This window comes from Terrapene carolina, unplaced genomic scaffold (assembly GCF_002925995.2).
Source record: "Terrapene carolina triunguis isolate 2854851 unplaced genomic scaffold, T_m_triunguis-2.0 Scaffold95, whole genome shotgun sequence".
Lineage (NCBI taxonomy): Eukaryota > Metazoa > Chordata > Testudines > Emydidae > Terrapene > Terrapene triunguis.
In genome coordinates, this window is record NW_020664446.1 from 13,961,585 (window position 1) to 13,988,793 (window position 27,209).

The 27,209-nt window shown below is 40.7% G+C and overlaps 1 protein-coding gene across 1 annotated transcript in view; it reads right to left on the reverse strand.

Moving 5' to 3' along the window:
- The window catches only part of GFRA1 (GDNF family receptor alpha 1), a 182,543-nt gene extending 169,839 nt beyond the window's left edge, over positions 1–12,704 (reverse strand). The window contains exons 1-3 of the mRNA XM_026651135.1: positions 11,539–12,704; positions 10,229–10,531; positions 8,852–8,935 (exon numbers count right to left, since the gene is read on the reverse strand). Coding sequence (XP_026506920.1) covers positions 8,852–8,935; positions 10,229–10,531; positions 11,539–11,578 — 427 coding nt within the window. The 5' untranslated portion in view covers positions 11,579–12,704. The remainder of the gene's footprint in view (positions 1–8,851; positions 8,936–10,228; positions 10,532–11,538) is intronic.
- Positions 12,705–27,209: the final 14,505 nt, after the last annotated feature.

Below are 27,209 nucleotides of genomic sequence, written 5' to 3' on the forward strand. Positions count from 1 at the left end.
TTTGATAATCTTTTGGGCAAAAGAGAATACTGACTAACATGTTAGAGTGATGCCTTGTCCACCATACAAAGGCTGAGTAAACAAGCTTTTCTTGGAAGATTTATGTGAAGCATTAAGGGGACAGAAGAAGTTTTGTAAGGCCCAATGCTTCTATGAAGCTAGCAAACAGCTACTATACCTGGGTATGGAAAAGAGAGGATGTGGCACTTTGCAAGGATTTCCACCTTGTACGCAGAACCTCTGGCTATGTTTGTCTCTCAACTGGCCCTCCCAAAATGTTCTCCTTAGAGGCCCCATAAAAACAGTCCCTACAAAACAATTTCTCCTCAGCATACATAAAGATGCTGCATCTACCTGCACAGACTCTCTGCTATGTTGCCGGAGGTTCCCTCTCCTTGTTAATGGCCTTTGTGTTACCTCCTGTGGTGTATTAGGTTCATGAAGCTGTTAGGCTGGTCTCTTGGTAGGGAGAAGAATCTACCTGCCCCATAAGCACTGGGGGAGTAATAACTGGGAAAGATAGCCCCTTCTGCTTCTATGGAGATCAATGGGAATAGGAGTAGACCCTATGTTGGCCAGTCTGCCACTTCAGAAGAGTACTTAATTCCCCTGTCAGAGTCAGATTCATCCTATGGGGAATACACAAAACAGGAAACTCAAAGAGCTTCAGAGAGTCAACAATCACCAACATGATTTTCTTTTATATATGGTCCAATCTGATTACAGAAAGGAGAAGAAAGATTCAGCAACTAGTATTTATGCACCCTCGATACCTTGCAATCTCACTGGAATCAAACCTTGTCTCTGCAAAGCAAATGTGCAGACAGAAATGACATTGTATATTTTCATATTAGCTTTTTTATTTTTAAACTATTTTTCCTGTGTTAAATGCCACTAAAATAGATTCCTGCTTTTTTCTTGGACAGGGAAAACAGCCACAAAACTTCCCTGGAGACAAAAGAGTTAGTTCAGATTTATACCAGTATAACCAACATCACACTGGCTCAGGGACTATTACTCTGATTAATACAAAAATCATCTCACACATAAAAATACAATTATGTATTGTGATCATACAAGTACAATCATAATTAATAATGCATTCTTATTTTTATGGTGCTCAAAACCCAAAAGACCTCTATGCACATCAAAAAAAAAAAAAAAGGACTCAGGCCAAAAAAATTACAATAGGAAACATAATCAATTAAAAAGTTATGATGTACTGTGCCTGTTCCCTCAGAAATAAATTGCAAGACTCCTATTAACCTAATAAGATCTGATCCACTGTATCTGAAACTGGGTGAAAGTATCTCTAATATGAAATGCCTCATCTTTTAAAATAAAAAAAAGCAACAGTATAAAAGACAACAGGTGTACTTTAAGCTGTCAAGAGAAATCAATAAACTTAATTATTAATATTTACCATACCAACAAATAAAAATTTACCATAAACATACTTCTTTTTAAAATACAATGAATCTCAAATATTCTTATAGAGATTTCTCAAAAAGACCAGGTAATGTTAAATAAGAGAAAGTATATAATATTTGATGTGTGTACACATACATACACATTTAGAAATGGACCCAGGATTAAAGGCCCTAGGCTGTAGGATTTGGGTATGTCATACAATATTAAGTCACTAGGAAAAGCCGTTAATTCATACACCACAACCCAAAAGGAGAAAGCGTCACATTGGCTAGGGTACAGAAACTAACTCATCTTTTTTGACAAAAAAGAAGAAAGATGCAATGTGGGGCTTATATAAAAGGAAAGAAGATTGTCAAGTAGAGAAAGAGTGTAAAACAATAATGATTACAAGTAAGATGCATCTTCTTCCTTCGATGGATACACTTAACTTACATTATTACATGAATTACATCCATGAAATGTGGGGTCAGGGAGAATGGACTCAAACATATTAAAATGTTGGGGGGAGGGGAGGAAGAAATCAGTCATGATTGTGAAAATTGGGAAAAGCAATGCTGGACTTTCCATGGTGTTCACCTGATGGCACTTCCTCTCAATTCTCCCATCTGTAGGCTGGCAATCCTGATCTTACAGAGGGAGAAAGGGCGAGATATAGAAATCCTATGAAGCTTTAAACTTGTTTCCTTTTGTGTTTAATACACCAGGAGATTCATATGAAGATCCACTCTGCTCTTCCTTTGATGGAAGCAGGTCTTCTAAGGAAGCCACATAGCTTCAGACCCTTTTCTACCACGTGTTCTACTGCACCTCTAAGAAGGGTAAAAATATATCGGGAGAAGAGTATGGGTCTGTCTGTTATTGCTGTTAATGTATGCAGTGTGTAGCCATGTTGGTCCCAGGATATTAGAGAGACAATGTGGGTGAGTAATATCTTTTACTGAACCAACTTCTGTTGGTGAGAGAAACAATCTTTCGAGCTGCACAGAGCTCTTCTTCAGGTCAGGGAAAGGCACTAAAGGTGTCACAGCTAAACAGCAGTTAGCACAAATTCTAAGGGACCATTCAAGGGGAAGTGGCCTGTTAACACCCTTGTAGTACCTTTCTCAGGCTAGGTCTACACTACAGCGGGGGGTCGACCTAAGATACGCAACTTCAGCTACGTGAACACCGTAGCTGAAGTTGCGTATTTTAGGTCGACTTACCTGGCTGTGAGGATGGAGGAAAGTCGACCGCTGCCGCGCTGCTGTCGACTCCGCTGCCGCCTCTTGCCGCGGTGGATTTACGGAGTCGACGGCAGAGCGATCAGGGATCGATTTTATCGCGTCTTCACTAGACGCGATAAGTCGATCCCAGAACATCGATTGCCTGCCGCTGGACCCTCCAGTAAGTGTAGACGTACCCTCAGACATGAAGAAGAGCTCTGCGTAGCTGGAAAGCTTGTGTCTCTCACCATCGGAAGTTGGTTCAATAAGAAATTTTATTAAGATGATGTTAAAAAAAAAAAGTGAACGGTACAGAGTTTAAGCATAGACGTTTCTGGTTATCAGGGAATAACGTACAGATTATTGAGGGTGCAAAATTTGGTTTAAGATTGGGTGGCATGAGGAATACATAATCTGCAATATCCCCGATTGGGGGTAAAAGGTTGATGGGTCAAAGTACTGACATGAGATATGAGGGTATGAAGTTCATAAAGTGGCTATGTTCGGGTGTGGAGTATAATGAGTGGATATGATGATGAGGATGGATTGACCCTCATTTGGTGAGATTTAATGTTCAGGGAGTTTATGGTTCCAGTTCATATGATCCAACGGAGAAAGTCTCTTACTACCTCACCCACCTTGTCTCTTTATTGCTGTTAATCATAGCAGCATTAACTCGTGTGTGGATTTCCTGATGGAATTCCACCAGGTCCGGAGGGAAGTGTATTGCAGTGTATTTTCTCCTCTCTCATCACTGACATACTCACCTGGGAATCCCAGCCACACACTATATCTTGAAAGGGGCTTCTGAAGCTCATGGGATTGGAGGGAGAATGCCCCCCAACCCACTCTCTCTTCTCTGCTCAAACCCCAGTCCCTCCTGTGTTTGATTCACTATGCTACCATCAGGGGGAAGGAGAGCCAGAGTCTAACCTACCACTATAAAATACTTAAACATTCTCAAGTTACAAGTGTACATGAGATGGTTACTAAACTATCTCACTGATGTGCATAAATTAATGTGATAACTCCAGTACTTCCCATTTTTATAACCCTATGCTTCTTAATACATTAGATGACCATCTCTTACTGAAAATAATTTGCTTTATTTGTACTTACAGCTTATTCACTATGCAAATCAAACATGTAAACTTTACATGTTATGTTGATGATATAGAATTTAAGGATTCTTATTGGAGCATAATGTGCTGTCTCCTAAATTCCACTTTTATAAATCTATAAGTTTATGTAAAAAATACTATAATAAATTATAAAAAACACCATGTTTGTCAAAGTACAAACTTCTAGACATCTTTTACAACAGAAAGTTCTCAAACCTTTACACAGTGTGTCCCATGTCTTATAAAAGATCGCTGCATTAGAGGGAAGGTGTCTATGAATCAGTTCTCAAACTGTGGGTTGGGACCCAAAAGTGAGTCGCAACCCCATTTCAATGGGGTCACCAGGGATGGCATTAGACTTGCTGGGGCCCCTGGGCCAAAGCTGAAGCCCAAGATTTTCAGTCCTAGGTGGCTGGACTCAGGTTACAGGCACCCCATCCAGAGGTGAAGCCCTGGGGCTTCAACTTTAACCGGCTCGCCCACCCAGGGCAGTGGAGCTCGGGCTTTGGCCCCCCTACTTGGGTGGGCTCAGGCTTCAGTGCCTCCTCCAGGGGTCACGTAGTAATTTTTGTTGTCAGAAGGGGGTCGCGGGTGCAATGAAGTTTGAGAACCACTGCTCTAATGTATGTTGTAACTTCTGTAACATCCATGTTGCAACTACAGCAATCAGTTACATGAAAAAGCAACATTAGGAAAGTATTTATTTATTTTTAGGGGTCTTTGAATGTGATTTAACAAATGGAAACAATAAGGAGCCAGAAGAATGTGACCAACCAACTCTCCACAAGCCACCAGCAAATTCTCCCTGGACCATGAATGGTTTAAGAACCACTGTTGTAGAATGTGCCTCATGCAGCAAATCAGTATATGTTTCCAAAAGTAATGGATAAATGAGAAAGAATATACAAATATTAACAAAGTAATGAGTTTGTGATTAACCATTCAACTCACGAGTCGAGTTTAATATTGTGTGTATAACATTAGGTCATCTGAAGGAGTAGAATTAAATATTCTTCTATTTGCCACTATGTATTCTGTTTACACCACTTCACAGAAATGGCCCTAGGTGTTTTGTTCTGCTTCAATGGCGCTCTATTTTGTGCTGAAGTGAATGATGCATTTCAGAAATCATCTCTTTTGTAAATATTTCTTCAACTATACATAGTTATGCTTTTATGAATACAAAAATTATAATATTTACTTCTGAGTTTATATTTCCAGTTGTAAGGAACAATGTCAAATGCCATTTTCAGGGGTGGGTTACTCGTCATCGCATGTTGAAGGCCAAATTGTTCTGTGTTGATGATGAAATCGCTGAATTTTAAATAAGTTAAACATTTGAGATACTAATGAAAGATCACACTTGAAGCATGGAGGTTAATGGATTTAAAGCTAATCTCCAAAAACCTAATCAATGGATTTGTATATTCACTATAGTTGTAATGGAGATAAATGTCCCAAAAGGTGTTGTCTCTCAAAAGCAGTTATGGTTTTGCCAAAAACCAGGGATTTTAATGAAACCCTTAAATGAACTACATGCTATGATCTGAAAAAGGCACCCAGGTCTTAGGCTAATTTACAGAGTTGCGTCTTAGCTACGGTGGCCACCTTTTCAAAATGCAAAACCGAGACACATGCAGTAGCCCAACCTCCTGCCCCTCCTCTTCCCCCAGCCCCATCCCCTGGAAGCCAGAGCCAGGCAGTGGTAAGAGCCACCCAGGCTCGGGCCACTGTGCAGAGAGCCCTGGACCCTCCATCTGCCCTGGGCAGCAGGCTGGGATGCCCAAGAGCAGCCCCAACCCATGTCCCCATTCCCCGGGGGAGCAGTACCCAGGGCAGGTGGAGAGTCCAGGGCTCCCCGCAGCGGCCTGGGCTCTCTGGGTGGCTCTTACTACTGCCAGGCTTTTGGCCTAGCGTAGAGGCCTCATGGCCAGGGGGCCAAGGCCCACCTGAGTGCCTCCCCCCCCAAACACACACACCAGGAAGAGGCTAGCACTGCCCCTGAGCATCATGCAGGCACACAGGGAATCCAGGACAAATGCTGTCCCGGAGTCATTCAACCCACGACTGGGACTGGAAATGTACATTTCAGGACTGTCCCATCCAATTAGGGACAGGTGGTCACCCTAATCTTAGCATGCATTTCACAACTGAAATAGAGAAGCTGCAGAACTGGATACGATTACTAAAACAAACCTACATGATCCCAACACCAAGGCTCAGGTTCTGCTTCATGCTCACATTGTGACAACAATGGCTGACAAATCTGAGGTCTGGCTCTATAAAGGTCAGATGGTCCTGGCCTTAAATTGCGAGGAGAGTCACAGGCCTGGAATTAGGAGGATGGTGTGTCATAGGCTCCCTTTTAAGGAAGGGACTTGTGGGGAAAAAAGTTAATTTAATTAAACTGCAACTAACACTGAGCCCACTTCTCCACTTTACCCTTTTTATTTTTGAAGAATGCAGGCCTTCTTTGCAGGTTTATTAGAGGTACAAATGCAAAATTTAGTTGTTGTGGATTTCATCTCAATGAGAGACCCTTTGGGTCCATAAACAAATAAATGGATTACTAAAAATAATTGGGATTTTTTAGTTTTTTACATTGGTGACATTTTTCAGATTGAATATTATTCATACAGTAACTAAACCAAGTGTAACAGATCCTACTAAAAGAAGTTCTTCATTTTACTTTAATATTTTAATGTTTGACAACACCATGTGGTTTAGAGAACACAACACTATGGAAATTGCCTACCGAAAACAAAATACAGAATGGACAAATTAAAATCATTCCCGGGTTATGTAATATGAGACTAATACTGACAATTAGGTTAAGTGCTTTAAAAAAAAAAAACACCCTCACTTCCATTTCTTAGGCATGCATATGCTGGATAAAGTGTATTGACCATTCATTTTCAACCAAACTTTTGTTTATTGTCCATGTCTTGTAAAATAGAAATAATTTATAAAGTCATAATAATTTTTTTCTGATAAGTGACTAAAAAGCTTGTTCTGGACTGTACACTAAGTAAAAAGCACATGTAGTAACACACAAAAATAAGTTATAAAAGCTACAGGGCCAAACTTCTGCCTTCAATTGATAGCCACAATTGGCTATCCTGATGAAGGTGAATATGAACCTAATTATATTTCACATAAAAACTGACCAGGTTTGGCAGAAGACGAGATATGAAAACCTTGCTTACAGGCAACTCTGCTAATACAAATCAGAAAAAAAGAAAACAATCAAGATCTGAGAATCCTGTATAAATTCTGTTACCCTGGTTAAATGCAGACATAGGAAAAAAGTTATATAAGGCTTCAAAAAGGTATAATATATAATAGAAATCATAATCTTAACAATACAAATATTTCCTACTAATTTTTCCTTAAACATTTACTAAATATTGGCATTTTTCCTCTATATGTAATGAAATATAAGACAATGCAACTCAAATTTTGTTTACTTCTCTGGATCTAATTTTGCAATCCTTACACACCCAAAAACTTCCACTGGAGACAATGGGAATTTTAAGTACACAAGAATTCAGACTCAGCCTATGCACCACAATCATAAATGGTGGCTGTAGGAATCATTACAGCTGTTGGGACAGTGTATATAATTTGTTGTTGCAGAGCAGCTGAGGAATCTAACACATTTTTAAAAACTACCTTGGCAAAGAAACGATGTATCGAAAAAAGAAAAATTGTAACAAAAGACATTTCCGTTCAGATCAGAAGAATTTCAAGGTAGATCAAAATTTGGTCTTAAGTAGATCAACCATAAACTTTAAGAGCAGAGTTTAGGTGGCTTGCAGCCAGAACGCCAAAATGAAATGGCTTTGTATCTGTTGTCTCCTGTCCCTACTGTCTCTCCTACTACTAGCTTTCTAGACCAAGAACAATTTTTTTCAAAAGCATCTAAGTGATTTAGACACCTAATCATATTTTCAAAAGTAACTCAGGACTAGACTTTTAAATATATTTAGGTACCTAAATCTGAATTTAGACACCTAGTGGGATTTTCAAAAGTGTGTAGGTACGTATCTGCATCTTTAGGCACCTAAATATCTTTAAAATTCTGGCCCTTAGACACTTAAGAACCTAAAATCCACTCACTTTCATTGAGACTTGGGCTCCTAACTTACTTAAACACTGCTGAAGATTTTATTCTTCCCAAGTCACCTTTGAAAATGGGACTTAGGCTCTTTCAGAATATCACCCCAAGTTTCTTGTTGCTCTGGTTCCTTAGACCTTTTCTCTTTCAAAGTGTGATTAACAAAGCTGTTTTCCTTAACAATGCAGTTAACTGCAAGATTAACTGTTTACACTGTATATAAATTATGATATGTGATACTGTACTATATTCAATGAGCTGACATCATATCACTATCTAATTGAAGGTATTTTATACAGACCACATCCTTACAGGACATTTTGGAAACTAGAAACAAGTAAAATGCCTTCTTTCTGTAACATATCTCACTGTCTAAAATCCACTGTTCCAATAAATTATATTAGTTTGGGACCAAAAATATTTTAAGTCTGAAAACACAAACAGTATAGTCTGAATGGTACAAGAAAATGCTCGAGGTAACTACACAGCAGATTTTTTCCAAAGCAAAACTGCTATGAAAGGCTCTTTAAAAACTAAGACAGTTAATTCAACCAAAAGAGACCATTCTTAATCCTAAAACATCTTCTTTAAACACAAAGGTATAAAATAATAAGACATTCCCACCATCTCCCTTAATGGCAATGGGAGGTAACTTACATAGCCACATTTCCAACAAGGCACTGCATTGTAAATTACAAACACAGGGAATCAGATTGCCACCTACAGGTAAATTAGTCAATTTCTGAAAACAAGAGCTAAAACAAAGGGGGTGGGGGGAATTACCCTCTTCAATTTTAGTGTTTTTCCAAATACTTTGGAACCGTAACCATATCTTGACTTGCCCAGATCCAGAAAGCAATCACATTGCTCTGTAGTTACAGAAGAGGATTACTCCATAAACTAAGAAAACTCACGTAGACCAAACTTGACAGAACTGGCTTGTAGTCACGTTTCAGTTAAAGAATTTTAAATCTGCTTACCTGATACGATTGGTGCTAGCCTAAATATGTCTGATAATCTGCTGTTAACTGGTTCATAGGGGGAATCTTCAAGCAAGTCATTTCCTAAAGACAACAAAAGATTTGGGTTTCTTTTACACATTATTTTGGGGTAAGGTTTTGTTATTTCACATGATGGCATTATTTTTATTCTAAAAATAATTAGATTGGGTTAAAAAGAAAACGACTAATATTACAAGGTGCTTCCCATTTATTGTTCATGCTAATTTCTCTCCCCAAGGGAGAGGATGGAAACACTTGAAAGAAAGAAATATTTCTTGCCATTAACTCCCTCCCCTCCTCCAGCATGGAATGAAGTCACAAATCAGAAGAGGCAGTCTGTGACATCACAAGTACTGCCTATCTTTAGGTGCCAGAGGGAAAAGAGATGGGGGGAGGGGAAAAGGAAGTTTCTTACTCACATCAGCTCATTATTGGAAGAGAAAGAGCAGAAGTGTTTTTAATAAAAAACAGTTGGGAAGGAAACTGATTTATAATGTAGCGACTGTACTTTATTATGAAAGTTGGAGCAAAGAGACATATTAATCCATTAAAATATTCCAACTGACATTTTCATTGGCTAATGCATACATACTGTATGGCTTCCAGGGAGCAATAGAATGCTGGAAGCACCTTCAGAATGGATGTTTGAGACAAACTAGGGCCTCATCCTGTATTTTTTGTGGGCCTAAACTTCCACTGAATTCAGCAGGCATTTGGAGTTCTTCAGCAGTGCAAAATCCGGGCCGGTGATACATAGCAATATTACCTAAGGACCTGATTCTGTTCCAAGTAGATTCAATGGGACAAGGACTTTCATGGGTATAAAGTCAACCTTAACATTTAACACTGGCATGCCATTTGCAACTCTCTCCTCTGCATGCTATGAAAGTACCAAATCCTCTTTCACATAGCTGTATCCTGTTGGTAAATAGAACGGGCCTTTTTAAAAAATAAACACTACTTTTATCTTACACCCAGGAGCTAATTAATTAGTTCCCCACCCTGTCCCTGTGAAGTGAGATCTAGTTAACAAGTGTTTAAACTCCTCAGTTAGGGTCACAAATTGATTGCTTTGGCACTTGCTAATGACCTAATCTTTTGACTTTGGTTTAGAAAGGTCAACATGGGTCCTCTGGAGGAAACCCTTATTGTGGATTGCCCAACAACGGGAGACTGCAGCAGCAGCTGTTCCTGAGTCGGATGAAAGATCCTCAGTTTGCAGCTGAAGAGCACAATGTGAATTATGAGGTCAGACCCTCCGTTTAGTCTGCGCGGTGGTGACTAGCTGCGGCTGAGAGGGGCTGGGAAACCACCCTGCGTTTGGGGAGTGGAATGTTTCTGGGTTTCGCAACGTACCCTGTAAGCTTTGGTACATGCTCCAGTAAATGCGCAGGCAGTTTTTCTCCTTCTTCATGCCCCTCTTGCAGCGGCAGTTGTAAAGAGATTTCTGCTTGAGCGCCTCCATGGCGCTTTTGCACTCGTCTTTCGCCTCCAGGCCTGTCGCCCGGCTGAAGTTGCTCTCTTTGCCGGCTACACACTGCCTCAGTGTCCTGTATTTAGTACTACAGCTCTGCTCCTTGAGACACTGATCGCTGGCTCGCACGCAGTCCAGACGGTCCCCGCCAGGCAGCCCGCTCACTTCTGCGGACAAAAGTACATCTAGAGAGAAACAAACCAACAGAAAAACTCTTTTTGAGACACTGGGCTCCGAGCCAGCCCAACCTGGGGAGAGGAACCCACCTCCTTACAAAAGGAACGCACGACCCCTTTCCAAAGGCAGCCGCTCGCCAGCTGGCTCAACCCGTGGCAAAGCCAGGAGCTTGTTCTGAATGTTTGGGAAGATAAATGAGGTTTCAAGGGGAAGGCTCGCCTTCAAATGTCTTTACGGGAAGTCCACAGAAAGGACAGAGGGTTAATGTGCCTGGTAAAATAGTCACTGTTCCTCACATCAGCCTTCATTTAATTAATAACCCTTCCCATGTTCCACTGAGGGGTTAAATATCCGCCCTGGCTTCCCATAAGGGTTTTGCTGTGATTTCAATTACATTCATGCGTAACCCGAGAGCAGAGAAGTCTCCTCGCCGACTGATACTAGCTCTTTTTACTGGAGTCATTTTTTAAAGGCTGTTTGTTATGTTTTTCCCCCTTGTTCCCATATTTCTCGACACGTAGGATGCTTTTTTGGAGAAGGAAACAGCGAACGATATGAGCCACCCTTCTCCACTCCCCAACGCCAGTAAAATCCTTCCCTTCCTCACTACACACACACACACACACACACACACACACACACACACACAACGTGTATTGTTACAATATTTGCCACCAAGCAGGAAGGCACGTTCAGGTAAACGATGCAATCAATCATTCTTCTCACTGATGACACCCCCCCTCCCCACCCCGACCCACAGTGTTATTAAGATGAAAAGCGACTATAGAAAAGTTTCCCTCTAACTCACTAGAGCCCAATTTAACAACGGGCTATCCAGGCAGTAGCTAAATCTCACAGAGCTTTAAATGTGGTTTGTGCTCATTCAAATCCTTCAAAACTACTGGCAACTTCCCCGTTCACCTTAAACCAGACATCAGACATCGGATCCCATACACGCAACGTTCTGCTTTTCGAAACCCTGTAAAGAGAGCCAATGTAAACGCCGGCAACTTACCCATTAAGGGTAAAACGAAGTATAAGGTAGCAAGAAACATCTTGTTCTCTTCAGATGGGTCACCCCGATGAGCTGATGCGCCACCCCAAAGAGGCTCAGCATGTAGATATTCCCAAACAACGGCTGTCCAAAGACTCTGATTTCAGATCCATCGAATTGAAAGAAACCCCCCTCTCCTCCTCTTCACCAATAACATCACCAGCTGCAGCAGCTGGGCGAACGCTGAGATTATTCGCTTAGATTTCAGGTCCGAGCAACCTGAAAACACAAGCAGTCACTTCAAGGAGAGAGCGAGACACTCGCGCGGTGCGTGTGAGACAGACAGAGGCAGAGTAGGAGATTCGGTTGCCTCCTTGGGTGGGCAGCACTTTTTTCCCAGGGAGGGACTCGGAAACAGGGAGGGGAGAAAAAAAAAATCCAGGCGATTTTTTCCCCCCAGTCCCGCAGCCTGGCTTCCATCAAAGATTGCTCCGGACTGAACACAAAATAAATGATTTTCCACTTACACAGAGAGCCTCAGCCGCCTCCAAGTCATGGTGTCTACACAGCTCCTGGCTACCCTGAGTGGGAGCCTCTCCCCCCGGAATCTACCTCCACCCCCAAAATCCGCAAGCTGTGAGTGTTTGTCTCTCCCTTGCCGGAGGGAGCGGTGTGAGGGGACCCGGCTGGGGAGCCTTCAGAGCTGACGCGCTGGGTATCTGGGCTTTAGGATGCGCTCACAACGGGCCCCTCTATTGAATCAGGCGGCGCAGGCAGCAGACGGAGTTATTGATCACTCACACGGCGCTGGGTGTGATGATATCCGGGCAGGTGCAGATGCCGGGCGGCTCCATCAGAGGCGTTAGGCAGACCCGTGCATGGCCTGGAGGGGACTCTGCAGAAAGTTTGGCTGGGTGGGGGGTTGTTCCCTCTTCCCCCCCCCCCCAGATGATCAAAGCACCCAGGGACAGCTGCTCCGGCCCTGACCTCAGCAAGTCGGTCACTACCAGCGCTCCTCGCCTCCCGAGGCACACGGAAAGGTGCCAGCCAGGCGCTGTGCCCCAGGGGTCGGTTTTGTATCGCCCGAGAGACGGTAAATCCGGAGGAGTTCGGAACACGGAGCCGCCGGGACAATTTCCGCTCCGGATCCCCTCCGCCTGACTTGTAATGAATTACTGACAGCAAGGTGGGAGTTCCTCGGTGAACCCTGACTGCGCTTTGATGAGAAGAAACCTCCTCCCCCACCCCCAGGCTGCCTCTTCCTCCTACTCCTTCCCCTCCGCCCCATCCCACCCCCCAAAAAGGGGGGAGGGGTGGTTGCGGAAAGGTGCCTCCTCCTTCTGCACACACACGAATCAGCCCCCCCCCCCCCGTCTGAAAAAGAAACTTTTGGACGTGACTCCAGCGCGGAGTCCGGACTTGGGTTAGCGCCTTTAAGTGCGGCGCACACCCTCTTCCCTTCCACAGGCTGCGGGAAGAAGCAAACAACAAGGACTCATGCAGCAAGGAGAAGACCTACTTAAACAAGCATCTGCTGCGATCTCAAACACATGCTCCCACCCTGGCCACTTCAAAAGTTAAAACGTGCAACTTATTTTCCACACCACTGTTCAGGAGGAAAACTCCCCCCTGCAGTCAGCCTCGGGTGCCCTGGGCTCTGCGGGGAATGAGAAATAGGTTGCCAAAGGAAAGCAAGACGTGCTTGAGTAGGTACCTCATACCTTCCCATATGAAAGCCATGATTGTTCATATAGCCCAGTCTTATTTTTGCAGTCTCCAACTGCAAATGAAGGGATTAAAGCATAAGGGGGAGACCAGAGCGACGCCCAGAAGGCCCTCTACTAAATGTTTCATTACAAAATACAAAAACGTAACATAAGAACGGCCATGCTGGCTCAGACCAAAGGTCCATCTAGCGGAGTATCCTATCTTTAGACAGTGGCTGATGCCAGGTGTTTTGGAGGGAATGAACAGAACAGGCAATCGCCAAGTGATCAAAATGCACTTTTCTTCTTTATAGTACAAAGGCTACTTAGAGGAGCAGAGTGCTTAGTTCCGTTTTATACTGGGGTCCTCCTACATTCAGATTAGGGTGACCAGATGTCCCTATGTTATAGGGACAGTCCCGATATTTGGGGCATTTTCTTCTATAGGCACCTATTACCCCCCACCCCGTCCCGATTTTTCACACTTGCTGTCTGGTCACCCTAATTCAGATACAACTCAGATACTTACAGAATGGAAAGACACCCACCCAGGGGCAGCTCCAGGCACCAGCACATCAAGCGCATGCCTGGGGCGGCAAGCCACGGGAGGTGGCAATTTGGCGGTGGGTACGCTGAAGGCTCGGGACCGGCGGACCTCCCGCAGGCATGCCGCCGAAGGCTTCCTGACTGCCGTGCTTGGGGCAGCAAAATACATAGAGCTGCCCCTACACCCACCACCTTCCCCTTGTATATAATGTGCTTAGTTTGATTATAGCACAGTATGTAAACAATCAGCAGCACTTTCAATGAACTGCAAATTACTAGCAAACTTCATAGATCTACAGATATTTGTGTGTACACAGATTTATTAGATGGGTCCATATATACCACCATTTGGACAGAATTCTAGTTCAGTGTATCAATTTACACTTGGCTCCTGAATAAACAAAGCAAACATATGTCACATATTCATGACAGATGGTTCAAACAGAGAGCTATTTAGTGGTTTCCCCACAGTTGCTACTACATGGAGTTCCCCAGAAACCCAACAAAAATGTAATTAAGCTAAAATACCGCTAGCTTCCAGATTTTCTCAAGTTTTTATATACAGCAAAACCTGATTCAACTGTTTATATTTCTCCACTTTTATACATTGTTTGGAATTGAGATAAAACACACCACCACCACCACCAATAAGTATACTTCTCTAGGTATTTTTGACAAGCTTTGTTTCCCATGTGGCTAAAGAATATTCTTTTCTTTAAGGTGAATTTTGTTGATTTCTTTTTATAAGAGAGTGAGCCAAGCTGACCATTTTATAACAATTTCGTAGGATACTTTTTGACATTAAGCTCAGAATCACTGGCATATGTTGGGAAATATAGAAAATATAACAGAGGCAGAATTATTTTTAAATAGGAAATTTTACCATTTTTTTCTTCCATCACTCTTTTTTAAACAGGCAAATCTGCATGAAAAGGGAATCTTGATTCCCTAGAATCTCATCCATCCCTGCTGCTTATTCCATAGATGAATTCATAATCTTTGTGATGTCACAATGCAACTAATTGTTATGTCACAAAGGATTAACATTTCAGAGGTGAGAAATGTATATTATTCCAAGGTGAGGGAAAAATCTATGAACTTCTGCATAATTTACAAAGGTATATTAATAATATGATACTGAACAAATAACATATGATTTTTTTAAATCTCAGCCCTTCGTATTTTAATTTATCGCTAAATCTCAGAGTCCTTAAAATATTTAAAGTGCACTAACTTAGCAATGACATTTACAGTATCATATTCAGCAAATGATTGTTTCTAGCTTTTGAAACAGTTGATAATTAAAACAGTGGAGCAAGTTGGCCTTGCAAATGTTTCAGTACAAATTGGACTGGATGATGAGGTTTATTCTTTTCATTTCCAAATTTGACATTATCACATGACATAATATGTATAAATATCTTATGACATAGCGGGCATGATTCACCTATCACTTATGTTGGCATAAATCAAGAATAACTTCAATAAAGAGATTTTACACCAGAGTAAAATAAGTGCAGGTGAGAAGAAAATCAGGCTCACTATTTACAAAACCACCACAAAAATGTAATAACTTGATACTATATTACTGTTATGTAGTATATTTAACAGTATTACATGGTGTATATATAAGAAATAATGTAACAGTGCTCTTCTGAGCTAATGACCGCTTACCTTGGATGGTGTTCTAAACCATGAAGCTACAGGCTGAGGCCCAGATCTTCAAAGGCCTTTAGACACCTAATTCCCATTGATTTCAATGTTAGTTAAGTACCTAAATGCCTTTGTGGATATGGGTCTAACCTGACCACATAAGAGAAGCAATGATCCTCCAGGGAATACTTTTCTAGAGAGTCTTGCTGAAATTGAATTTATATTTGACAATAATGTTAAAAGTCAGATATAGGATGTTATTGACATGGTTATGAAACCCCCAAAAGCCAGTTAGAAATTTGTGCATTCAAAGTTTTATAGATATTCTGTAAGTACTGTTCTTTTCTTTCACATTTTTTTGGTGAACACTGAAAAACTAGCATCCCATGAAAGGTGAAAAAGATTAAAATTCCATTACTTCAAACAGATTTAACAGCCCAACTCTATGTTTTGAAAACAAAGCCAAGCCAGAAGCCACAGTGCTAAATAATTTTTTTCTGAATATCTAACCGCTCCCCTTCACATGGACTCTTTGATAGGACAGTGGATATGAGAAAATTAGTTGCTAATTACAAGGATTTCTGCACTGTAACAGAAATGATTAAATCTTTTTTGAATTCTTGCTACACCTAGAGTTCTTATTTACCATTGTTGACTTAATTTTGTCCTTAGTAAATCTCTGGGTATCACTTCCCCCCTTAGTTTTAAACTAATTTTCATTTCTTATTAGCGATCAGGCAGTGCAGGTATTATAGAACCTTTGTAGGAGAGTACTGTATTTCTTGGATACCTAAAGTCACTTGCGCATTGGCCTCGTGCCTCAGAAGGCACTCACGGTATGCATCCCTACTGAAATGAAGTGTCTGTCATGTCTTATTAGTATTGTTTAAATATACGCTGCCACAAATCATGTTTTCAAGTCACCTTATTTCCCCCCCCCCAGTGCTTAGGTACCAGAATGAAAACACTAGAAACTGATGTCCCAGAACAGGAATAGCATGGGCAGTCAAAGCACAAGGCTCTCCTAACATGCCTAAAATATTGCTCTGGAGAGACTGCCTCTAGAAATGAGGGGGAAATTCAATCCTCTGGTTACATTCTGCTCCCAGTTATACTGGTGACTTCAGTAGGCTTACTCCCGATTTACACTGGTGTACCAGAATCCAGTCCAATATGTCATTTCAGTAATTAGCCAGACTCCACATTTATTCTGTCTCTGCAGAGACTGACAAAAACGCTGCCAATTATAATGTTGGTTTTTAAGATGTGAATAGGTGTCCCCTTAGAAACAAGGCAGACACCAAGCTCACTGTGGACTTCAGCCTCCATGATGATGGCCCCACTGCCTCTCAGTCCTCAAGGATGGTCGATTGTTTCCAGAGCTGTAACTAGGCATTTTAGTGCCTGGGTTGAGCAAGCATATTTGTGGGGTTTTTTTAGTCATTTTTTCGCCCAGAGGCGACATGTGTGGGAGGGGGGCAGGGTGGGTGGTGCAAGGTCACATTCCCCCCCCCCCCAGATTTTTTGGCTGCCCCCCACAATCCAAACAGACTGGGTGCCCTGCTGAGGTGAGTCGGGGGTGTCGCCTCTGTTTCTGCCCCATTTTCCCACCCCCACAGCTTTGTGCCCTGGGCAGCTGCCCCACTTGCTCCACCCTGATTGCAGCCCTGATGGTTGGCATTGCTGTTGGTACTTCACTTATTAAGGGTTTCTTTTAAAGCTATGTCTGTGATGGCTGATATCATTTTAACAAAGTGAAGCTTTTCATTCAGTTTGCTAACTTTCAAATCTATGTCAATCTAAAAAAAAATTAATCCAAGCACCTATATTTCATAGACATTTTCTATTTTCATCAAAAGGATAGTTTTCTTTTCTTTTTCTATAAAGAAAGAACAATAACTATCACTTTAAGATAAAACGTAGTGATGATAAGGGGACTATTTGACATACTAAACCAACTGTAAAAGGGAAGCTTCAGAAAACTTTCTTTCAAAGTGAGTCTAGGCAAAGAGACCCTTCAAAATTTACTAGCTTTCTAGTTTTCAGGTTAGACTCACCTTATTGCATGAAACTGGATGCACTCAGTAGGCGAGAGGTATCAAACTCATTCTGTGCTGAGGGCCAAATGACATTTTCAAATGGAATCCACGGGCCAGTGTTACAAACATAACGGCACATTCTGTACTTGTTCCATGCGGAATCCTAATGGCTTTCCTTCTGCATACCCATCCGTATGTAAGTGAATGGTCACTCTGCACCAAACACATAAAAAGGGGTCATCTGCAAAATTAAACTGACTAAAATACTAGTCAGTTTTGCTTTTACAGCCAGATTCCATGTGCAAAAGCTATAGTGCTGGAGCTCTGTGTCAATTGCTATTGCTGGCAGCAGTCCACGATGACAATGGAATGGTAAATTGACGTGAGGGCTGAATTAATACATTGACTGGGCTGCATCCAGCCTGCAAGCCATATGTTTGTCATCCCTGCCATAGACTCATTTCACGGAGTGAACTTGAATGAAAATACTGAAGTCAAAGCCATTGAGCCATGAGAAATATAAATTTTATTAAGTGTGGATCTGCTGGAGCTGCTAAGCGGAAGTATGTTGGGAAAAAGAACAATGCCATGAACCTCTAAATGTAATTCTTTTGGGAAAGAACAGGTGGAGTGAATCTGAGGCCGAACTAATGAGTGACACAGAGTGAGAGAGAACAAGAGACTAGTGGGAAAGGAGCCAGAAAACAGTACTTTTAAGGGCTCTTTTCTTCCAAGAGTATGAAAGAGAAGAAGAGAGAAGATGCAGAAATCATTAAGGGGAGGGAGTTTAGTTTGCTTTACTTGTCCTGAATTTACCTTCATTCCATGAAGTCAATACAAGTAGTTGCTTGAATAAGTCATAAAGATTTGGCCCAAGGCATTTAGCCTTTGTAAAGTCCAAATTAAGTAACAATGCTGTCCATCCTTCAAACAACAAAAACCTGCACAATCCCCCCAAAAATCAATTTTGAGGAGTTTATGGAGCCTTGAAAGGGCTTTTGTGGCCTGGAAACAAGATGGAGTTTTACTGAACCTGTCATTTAAGTGGGTTTAGTGCTTTCAACAAGTGTCAGAGAACAAAAGGAGCACAAAGACAGGAAGACTGATTCAAAGTATTACCATTAAGTGCCATACCCTTCCCCCCACACTCCTCAAACCTTCAGAGTGTATGAGAAGGGAAGATTAAGCTTCTGGATCCTCCATTTCAGTGCTTTTTTCCTCCATAGGCTTTAATCGAGCCTGCACTGTTTATTAATTCACAGAACAATTCTTTTAAGTGACTTGTTCACCCAATAGTTTTTCCAAGTTCACAGTTGCCAGCTACAATCATCAGAAATGCTGTGCTTTAAATATTATCTGGCCAATTAACTACAAAAGTTGCTGTGTTCTTCAGTGATCTTATACATGACAGAATAGACCCCATTAGTATGCATCAGCTGGTTTTGAATTTCAACAGGATATGGGATAAATATACTGAAACAGAATTCAGAAATATGGAGTAGTAAAAATCAGAAGAAAATATAAAACTACTGGCATTTACTTTGACGGAGAAATTAAAAAATGTGAAAAAATCCTAGCCATTTATAAAGGCATGAATCTTAAAAATATACTATTTTAGCTGCACTATTTTTAGCTAGTATATACAGTACATTAATATATAGGCTAAAAAGTATGTTTTAGACAGACTGAGTCTACCTCTACCATACTATTGATTATTATCTCAAAAGGTGGACTGATAGAGCCCCCTAGCGGCTACTGGAAGTAATTCATGCTCCTACAATAAAACAATACATGAAAATGAATAATGCAAACAGTGATAGTAAGCAAACAAAAACTTGCTGTAAAGCAATTAAACATACAAGAGGAACAATATAGATGATGACATGTTAAATATTGACTCATATGTAAATGAAACTTACAGGCAAGGGAATCAACGTATTTATCTCAGATACAGAGAACATTTGAGCAGTTATAGTTGGGTATCTCCTAAACTGGAAATTTGAGACTTTATTCCTAATGTGCACAAATAGTTTAATCTCTTGAAGTACCTATTGACTACCTAGCTATTTTAAAAGAATCATGATGCAAACACAAATGAAAATCTGCTTACTTTACTGTTAGTAATAAAGAGTTATTCGTAAAGCAAATAAGGATATCAAAGCTAGCAAGGATCAAAACCACTTTTTTGTACATTTTAAGAAGGTACAATGTTAAAATAGGTTAAGAGTTAAAATGGAAATGATTATCTAACAATAATAGATAAGGTCCTCAGCTGGTGCAAATCAGCGTGGCTCACTTGAGGATTACCTGTTCTGTTCATTCCCTCTGAAGCACTTGGCATTGACCACTGTCGGAAGACAGGATACTGGACTAGATGGACCTTTGGTCTGAGCCAGTCTGGCCGTTCTTATGTTCTATGGTCTTTGACTCTGCAGCTTTACTGTTTTGGAATCAATGGAGCTTTGCCAAGTTACACCATTTCTGCCTTAGCTTCAGGATGGCTAGTTCATTCACATGAAGAATATCAATTTGTACAGCTTCCTGGGTAACTCTGTAATCACTTCCGGGGAAAGAAACTCAACAAAAAACAGTTTTCACTGAAATTTTTTTAAAGTCATGAAAATATTTATGTCAGTATTAGGCTTTCTTAAAGACTTTCATCTTACAAAACCTAAACGTTGGGCCCAAATTATGTGACAGTGACCCTTTAATTAAAATATGTATATTTTGTTTCTATTTGTTAATTTTATACCGCAGAAAGAGCCTTCTCATATACAAACAAGATCACATTTCTGCACCCTATTTCTGATTAATCATTTTAGATTTAGTTAGTTACCAATGGAAATGAGAGAACCAGGGTCTGATTTTCAGTACACCAACTTAAATCATTGGGAACATCTCTGAAAAACAGTCCCCTGTTTTCTCCCCTAAATTATTGGCCATTAATATAATAACTTGTTTTCTCTGCCATTACTTATGGAAGACTTGCATTCCTTCTGACGACACAAGATCTGACTGGCCCCATCTACACTACAGAAATGGATTTTAAACATGGTGGACCAAATTTAGAGGTGAGTGTAAGTCTAGAATGAGTCAAAATTGATGTACCTTACATTTTCCATCCTCCCTGCCAATATGTACTTTACACAGCTAAGGCCTTCTCTACATTACAAAGTTTTTTCTGGTTTCGCCATATCAGTATAGTTAAACCAGCAAAACTCTCCTAGTGTGGATGCATAGAAAAAACCATATAAAAATAACTGCATCCACACTAGGGCTTATGCTAGAATAACTAACTTGGTTTAAAAAAAAAATCAAATTGCACCTCTAACCACCACAGCTGTAGTGGTGTAACTTTTAAGTGTAGATCAAGCCTGAGACTCCCTCTTTTCTTAAGGTAGTTTTATACCAAATTACCACCATGCAATATACACCCACACATTCCCATGGCTATAATCTCTGAACTTCGCCCAGTGAATCTAACTGAATGTAAGAGAGTTTGTAATTTACACACCCAGTAGTCAAAATAAAGGAGCACAGAAAGAAGCAACTGATTGGAGCATTTAAGAAAGCATAAGATAAAATAGGCACACTCTTTTATTTAAATTTACACCTTCTTTTGACTCCTGTTTGTGTAAGTTATACCAACTGAGATTTCTTTACACATGGGTAATGGCTTTAAATCTAGTTTAATAAGGGAGTCTGAGTCTACATTTATACCACATGACCCATCACCTCTGATTCTGAACAATTGTTTAATATACAGCTAACATACTTGTACTAACAGACTACAAGCTCTTCAGGGTAGGGACTGTGTATTTTTTGGTGTTTGTAGAGCACCTAACACAACAGGGCCCTGATCCTGACTGGGGCCTCTGGGCACTACTATAATACGAATGTTAAATAAGAATAATAATCAAGGTTCACAAACACATTACCAAGCCTTGAAAATTAATTTTCTGTCTCTTCCAAACTGGAACCCCACATGTATTTTTTTAAAGACCATGTTTCAGAACACAGCAAGTTCTGTAGTGTAGACAGGGCCAATTGGGCTGCATTGTTTACAGTTGCATAAAGGTTAGGAATCTACTAGCTCCAAGTGAGAAAGAACAGGAAGTCTCTAGCAGGGCCGGCTCTACTGTTTTTGCCGCCCCCAGCAGCGCGCCGAATTGCCACGGCAGGCAGCTGAACATAGAAGCTGCCGCCGAATTGCCGCCGCCGCGGAAACGTGCGTGCCACCCTAACGGCACACGGACTGCCCCCGCCGTCCACGGCGGCAATTCGGCGCACTGCTTGGGGCGGCAAAAACACATGGACTGCCGCCCCTTGCAGATTGCCGCCCCAAGCACCTGCTTGGAATGCTGGTGCCTGGAGCCGGCCCTGGTCTCTAGTAAGTTGTAACTAGGGTGACCAGACAGCAAATGTGAAAAATCGGGACAGGTGGTGGGGGGTAATAGGAGCCCATATAAGAAAAAGACCCAAAAATCGGGACTGTCCCTATAAAATCGGGACATCTGGTCACCCTAGTTGTAACATTCCTGAATTTAGACAATAACTGGGATCATGAAGAAAGCACAAGAAACTATGGCTGATGAGACAAAAGGAAAAACAAATATCAAGATAAAATATAGATTTTCATATTAAATTTAAAGCTGCAGCAAAGTACTCACCACTCTGAAGTACAGGCCTCTCCAAGTTTGACTTGGCTAACTATCTGATTGGTCACCATTCATAGCAAGTTGGAGCAAACCTTAAAAAAAAAGTCAACTCCTGATAGATACCTAGCAGGGAATGCAAGCAGGAGAGCCCGCAAAGCTGCTAACATATAAAGTAATTTGAACAATATCTCTTTCTGAACATGGTTATTTTGTAATCTGTGTAATCTTGGGCAAGATTGGTCAGACTGACTGAAGCAAAGTAAGGGGTATTATCAAGTATCAACACACCACATTTAAGTAGTTTTTTTCTTCCTCAAAAAGTGTCTAAGAAACAGAAAAAAGAAAAAACAGACAGGAACAGTCAGGCTTGAGCCTCCAAACAGACAACCAAAATGGCTTATACAAAACTCTGTCTTAGCTTCTGTTGTCCAAAAGGAGCTTTTCAAAATACAGTATTGGAGGAGTTTGCCTTTTTCTACTGGACTCCTTGTATTTAAATCTCCATGGATTAGGTTCCCCCTTTGTAAATCGGAGATATTACTGCTTTCTTTCTCCTATTATTTGTCTGTCTTGCTCATTTCAATTGTAAGCCCTTTGAGGCAGTTAATTTCTCTTACTATATGCATGCACAGTGCCTAACATAGGAAGGCCATGATCTTGGTTGGCGCTTGTAGGTGTTACTTTAATATTAAAATAAAATGATAATAAATGGTTTATAAGGAAGAAACACTGATAGACTTATTTTTCATCTTAGGTATCCTATGAAATGACATACAAGGCTCTCTGAAAGACCAATAGGATGCAGGTTCCAGCATCTTTTGGTTGCTATTAACTGAAAGGAAGGAATCAGTAGGAGATAAGACACTATTGAGGAAAATGTTCCATTGTGGTGGGAATGTGTTTGAAGACCTGGGATGCAGGGGGAAAAAAGAAAGAAAAGTGTGGCAAATGTGTCTATTAGAGTGCACTATCACAGCCATATCTGAAAGTGAACACATATACCGTACTTTTTTGGTGGAATGTGTAACTAAGCCTATAATGTTAAGCCTATAAGCTCAAGATTCATAGATTCATAGATTCATAGATTCTAGGACTGGAAGGGACCTCGAGAGGTCATCGAGTCCAGTCCCCTGCCCGCATGGCAGGACCAAATACTGTCTAGACCATCCCTGATAGACATTTATCTAACCTACTCTTAAATATCTCCAGAGATGGAGATTCCACAACCTCCCTAGGCAATTTATTCCAGTGTTTAACCACCCCGACAGTTAGGAACTTTTTCCTAATGTCCAACCTAGACCTCCCTTGCTGCAGTTTAAGCCCATTGCTTCTTGTTCTATCCTCAGAGGCTAAGGTGAACAAGTTTTCTCCCTCCTCCTTATGACACCCTTTTAGATACCTGAAAACTGCTATCATGTCCCCTCTCAGTCTTCTCTTTTCCAAACTAAACAAACCCAATTCTTTCAGCCTTCCTTCATAGGTCATGTTCTCAAGACCTTTAACCATTCTTGTTGCTCTTCTCTGGACCCTTTCCAATTTCTCCACATCTTTCTTGAAATGCGGTGCCCAGAACTGGACACAATACTCCAGCTGAGGCCTAACCAGAGCAGAGTAGAGCGGAAGAATGACTTCTCGTGTCTTGCTCACAACACACCTGTTAATACATCCCAGAATCACGTTTGCTTTTTTTGCAACAGCATCACACTGTTGACTCATATTTAGCTTGTGGTCCACTATAACCCCTAGATCCCTTTCTGCCGTACTCCTTCCTAGACAGTCTCTTCCCATTCTGTATGTGTGAAACTGATTTTTTCTTCCTAAGTGGAGCACTTTGCATTTGTCTTTGTTAAACTTCATCCTGTTTAACTCAGACCATTTCTCCAATTTGTCCAGATCATTTTGAATTATGACCCTGTCCTCCAAAGCAGTTGCAATCCCTCCCAGTTTGGTATCATCCGCAAACTTAATAAGCGTACTTTCTATACCAATATCTAAGTCGTTAATGAAGATATTGAACAGAGCCGGTCCCAAAACAGACCCCTGCGGAACCCCACTCGTTATGCCTTTCCAGCAGGATTGGGAACCATTAATAACAACTCTCTGAGTACGGTTATCCAGCCAGTTATGCACCCACCTTATAGTAGCCCCATCTAAATTGTATTTGCCTAGTTTGTCGATAAGAATATCATGCGAGACCGTATCAAATGCCTTACTAAAGTCTAGGTATACCACATCCACAGCTTCTCCCTTATCCACAAGACTCGTTATCCTATCGAAGAAAGCTATCAGATTGGTTTGACATGATTTGTTCTTTACAAATCCATGCTGGCTGTTCCCTATCACCTTACCACCTTCCAAGTGTTTGCAGATGATTTCCTTAATTACTTGCTCCATTATCTTCCCTGGCACAGAAGTTAAACTAACTGGTCTGTAGTTTCCTGGGTTGTTTTTATTTCCCTTTTTATAGATGGGCACTATATTTGCCCTTTTCCAGTCTTCTGGAATCTCTCCCGTCTCCCATGATTTTCCAAAGATAATAGCTAGAGGCTCAGATACCTCCTCTATTAGCTCCTTGAGTATTCTAGGATGCATTTCATCAGGCCCTGGTGACTTGTAGGCATCTAACTTTTCTAAGTGATTTTTAACTTGTTCTTTTTTTATTTTATCTGCTAAACCTACCCCCTTCCCATTAGCATTCACTAGGATAGGCATTCCTTCAGACTTCTCGGTGAAGACCGAAACAAAGAAGTCATTAAGCATCTCTGCCATTTCCAAGTTTCCTGTTACTGTTTCTCCCTCTTCACTAAGTAGTGGGCCTACCCTGTCTTTGGTCTTCCTCTTGCTTCTAATGTATTGATAAAAAGTCTTCTTGTTCCCCTTTATTCCCTTAGCTAGTTTGAGCTCATTTTGCGCCTTTGCCTTTCTAATCTTGCCCCTGCATTCCTGTGTTGTTTGCCTATATTCATCCTTTGTAATCTGTCCTAGTTTCCATTTTTTATATGACTCCTTTTTATTTTTTAGATCATGCAAGATCTCGTGGTTAAGCCAAGGTGGTCGTTTGCCACATTTTCTATCTTTCCTAACCAGCGGAATAGCTTGCTTTTGGGCCCTTAATAGTGTCCCTTTGAAAAACTGCCAGCTCTCCTCAGTTGTTTTTCCCCTCAGTCTTGATTCCCATGGGACTTTACCTATCAGCTCTCTGAGCTTACCAAAATCCGCCTTCCTGAAATCCATTGTCTCTATTTTGCTGTATTCCCCAAGTATTTTCATTCTAATTCTATTAAATTTCTATATTAATTCAAATTTTTTTCCATTTCCAGATGCTTAAACTTTTTCAAACTTTTACTTTTGGGGCTGAAACTTGGCATATTTGTGCTCGGTCTGAAGCCATTTTTTAAAAAGTGTGACCAAAAATGGTTCAGCCATTTTCAAGTTCAGAAAGTGAAAAGGGATTTAAAAAATCAGTATTTTGTGCATGCACAGTTAGTTTCTGTTGATAAACTAAAGCTCTCCCAACGTTCCGTTAGCACTATATATATTAAGTTGAGTGGAATTTTCAACAGACAACGTCAACATTCTAGTGAAGCTGTGCACAGACATAAGAAAGTTGACTAAACTTTGTCTTTAATGTGTAGGTGCATGTGGAATATGATCTGCAAGCAAGATTCCAATGCAAAAGACTTTTCCTATGGGGGCATATATCACCCAGAATGCAGCTTCCCATTTCTTTCTAGTGAATAGTTGCACAAGATAGGAATTTATGTGCAATACCCTTTTCAACCTCAACAACAGTGACACTGACAGCAATGTTACAATGATTTACCATTCCATTTATCCTTGTCAAAACATCTGCAAAGGGTATTTTAGTTTATTAATTACAGATTTTATAATTTCTCTTAAAATATTTAACAGGAACATGCTTTTTGTGCAACTGTGATAATTTTCTATAGTTGCGCATCGCTATCAAAATATTGTCATCGACTGATATTTTGAATACATTTACAATTTGTACAAAACAATCAATAAGTACAATTAATACTGAAAATAAATGTCAACATGATATACTTGCCACTATATAAATGAACATTGTTTCACACATAAATGTGCTTTGTGGCAATGGTTCAAAACTCTTTTTATTCTACAGTAAGCAGATAGAATGAAATAAAAAATGATGTGCCAAATCCTAAAGGATTTAAATGGCACAAATTTCAAGCTATTGATTACTGACTGTGCTTACAGACATCAAACAATAATTTTTCAGACAGCTGTAATAGCCCACTACAATACAGACATGATTATACTAGTGAAAAGTTGAAACTGTGACTGTTTGAAAGGTTAACGGTCATTTTAAATTATTGAGAGGGTTTTTTAAAAATCAAAATAAATCTAACTATTCAATCCTTATACTCTGTGGAGGGGGGGAGTTATAACTCTTCTACAGAGGAAGAGTCTCTGCCTTTTAGACAGAACAAGGAACTTCCACCTGGGATGTACCTGTTACGTGAATGTCACAGCTGACGAATGTTTACTAACAAAATCTGAACAAATCACAGGCAGATAAAAGGCTCCCTCAAGTATCTTCTACTTCTTTGGAATTAGTCCTAACTAACCATTTTAATTTGTGACTGTCAGAAGTAAATCCTAGAGCAGAGGGCAATGGAATGTCAAAAGAGGTCAATAATAGAAAATCAGACATTCACCTCTAGGATGCAAGTCTGAAGCCAGCTCAGGCTTTTGGTAGCCAAAAGGTATTCCATTTGATGGCCCTTTGGTTATGTCATATATAAGTGTTGGTAATCTCAGTGTAGTACCAACTGCAAAACATCACTGGCATTAACTGACAATCTTGGTGGTTTTAGCACAGAGGCCAAGAATAGGTTTGTCACAGAGACTTGCCACAACCCTCTCATAGTTGGTGCTGCTAAATGAAGGTTGTGGCACATTTGTGGAGCAGTATGTAGAAACTTGTGCTATCATTGTCTGTCTTGTACCTATTCTGTGGACAGAGGAGTCTCAGCACAGCAACTTTCAAGAGCACTGAATTCCACAAAGTTTGAAAAAAGGAAAGTCAGATGACAGGTTCACATCTA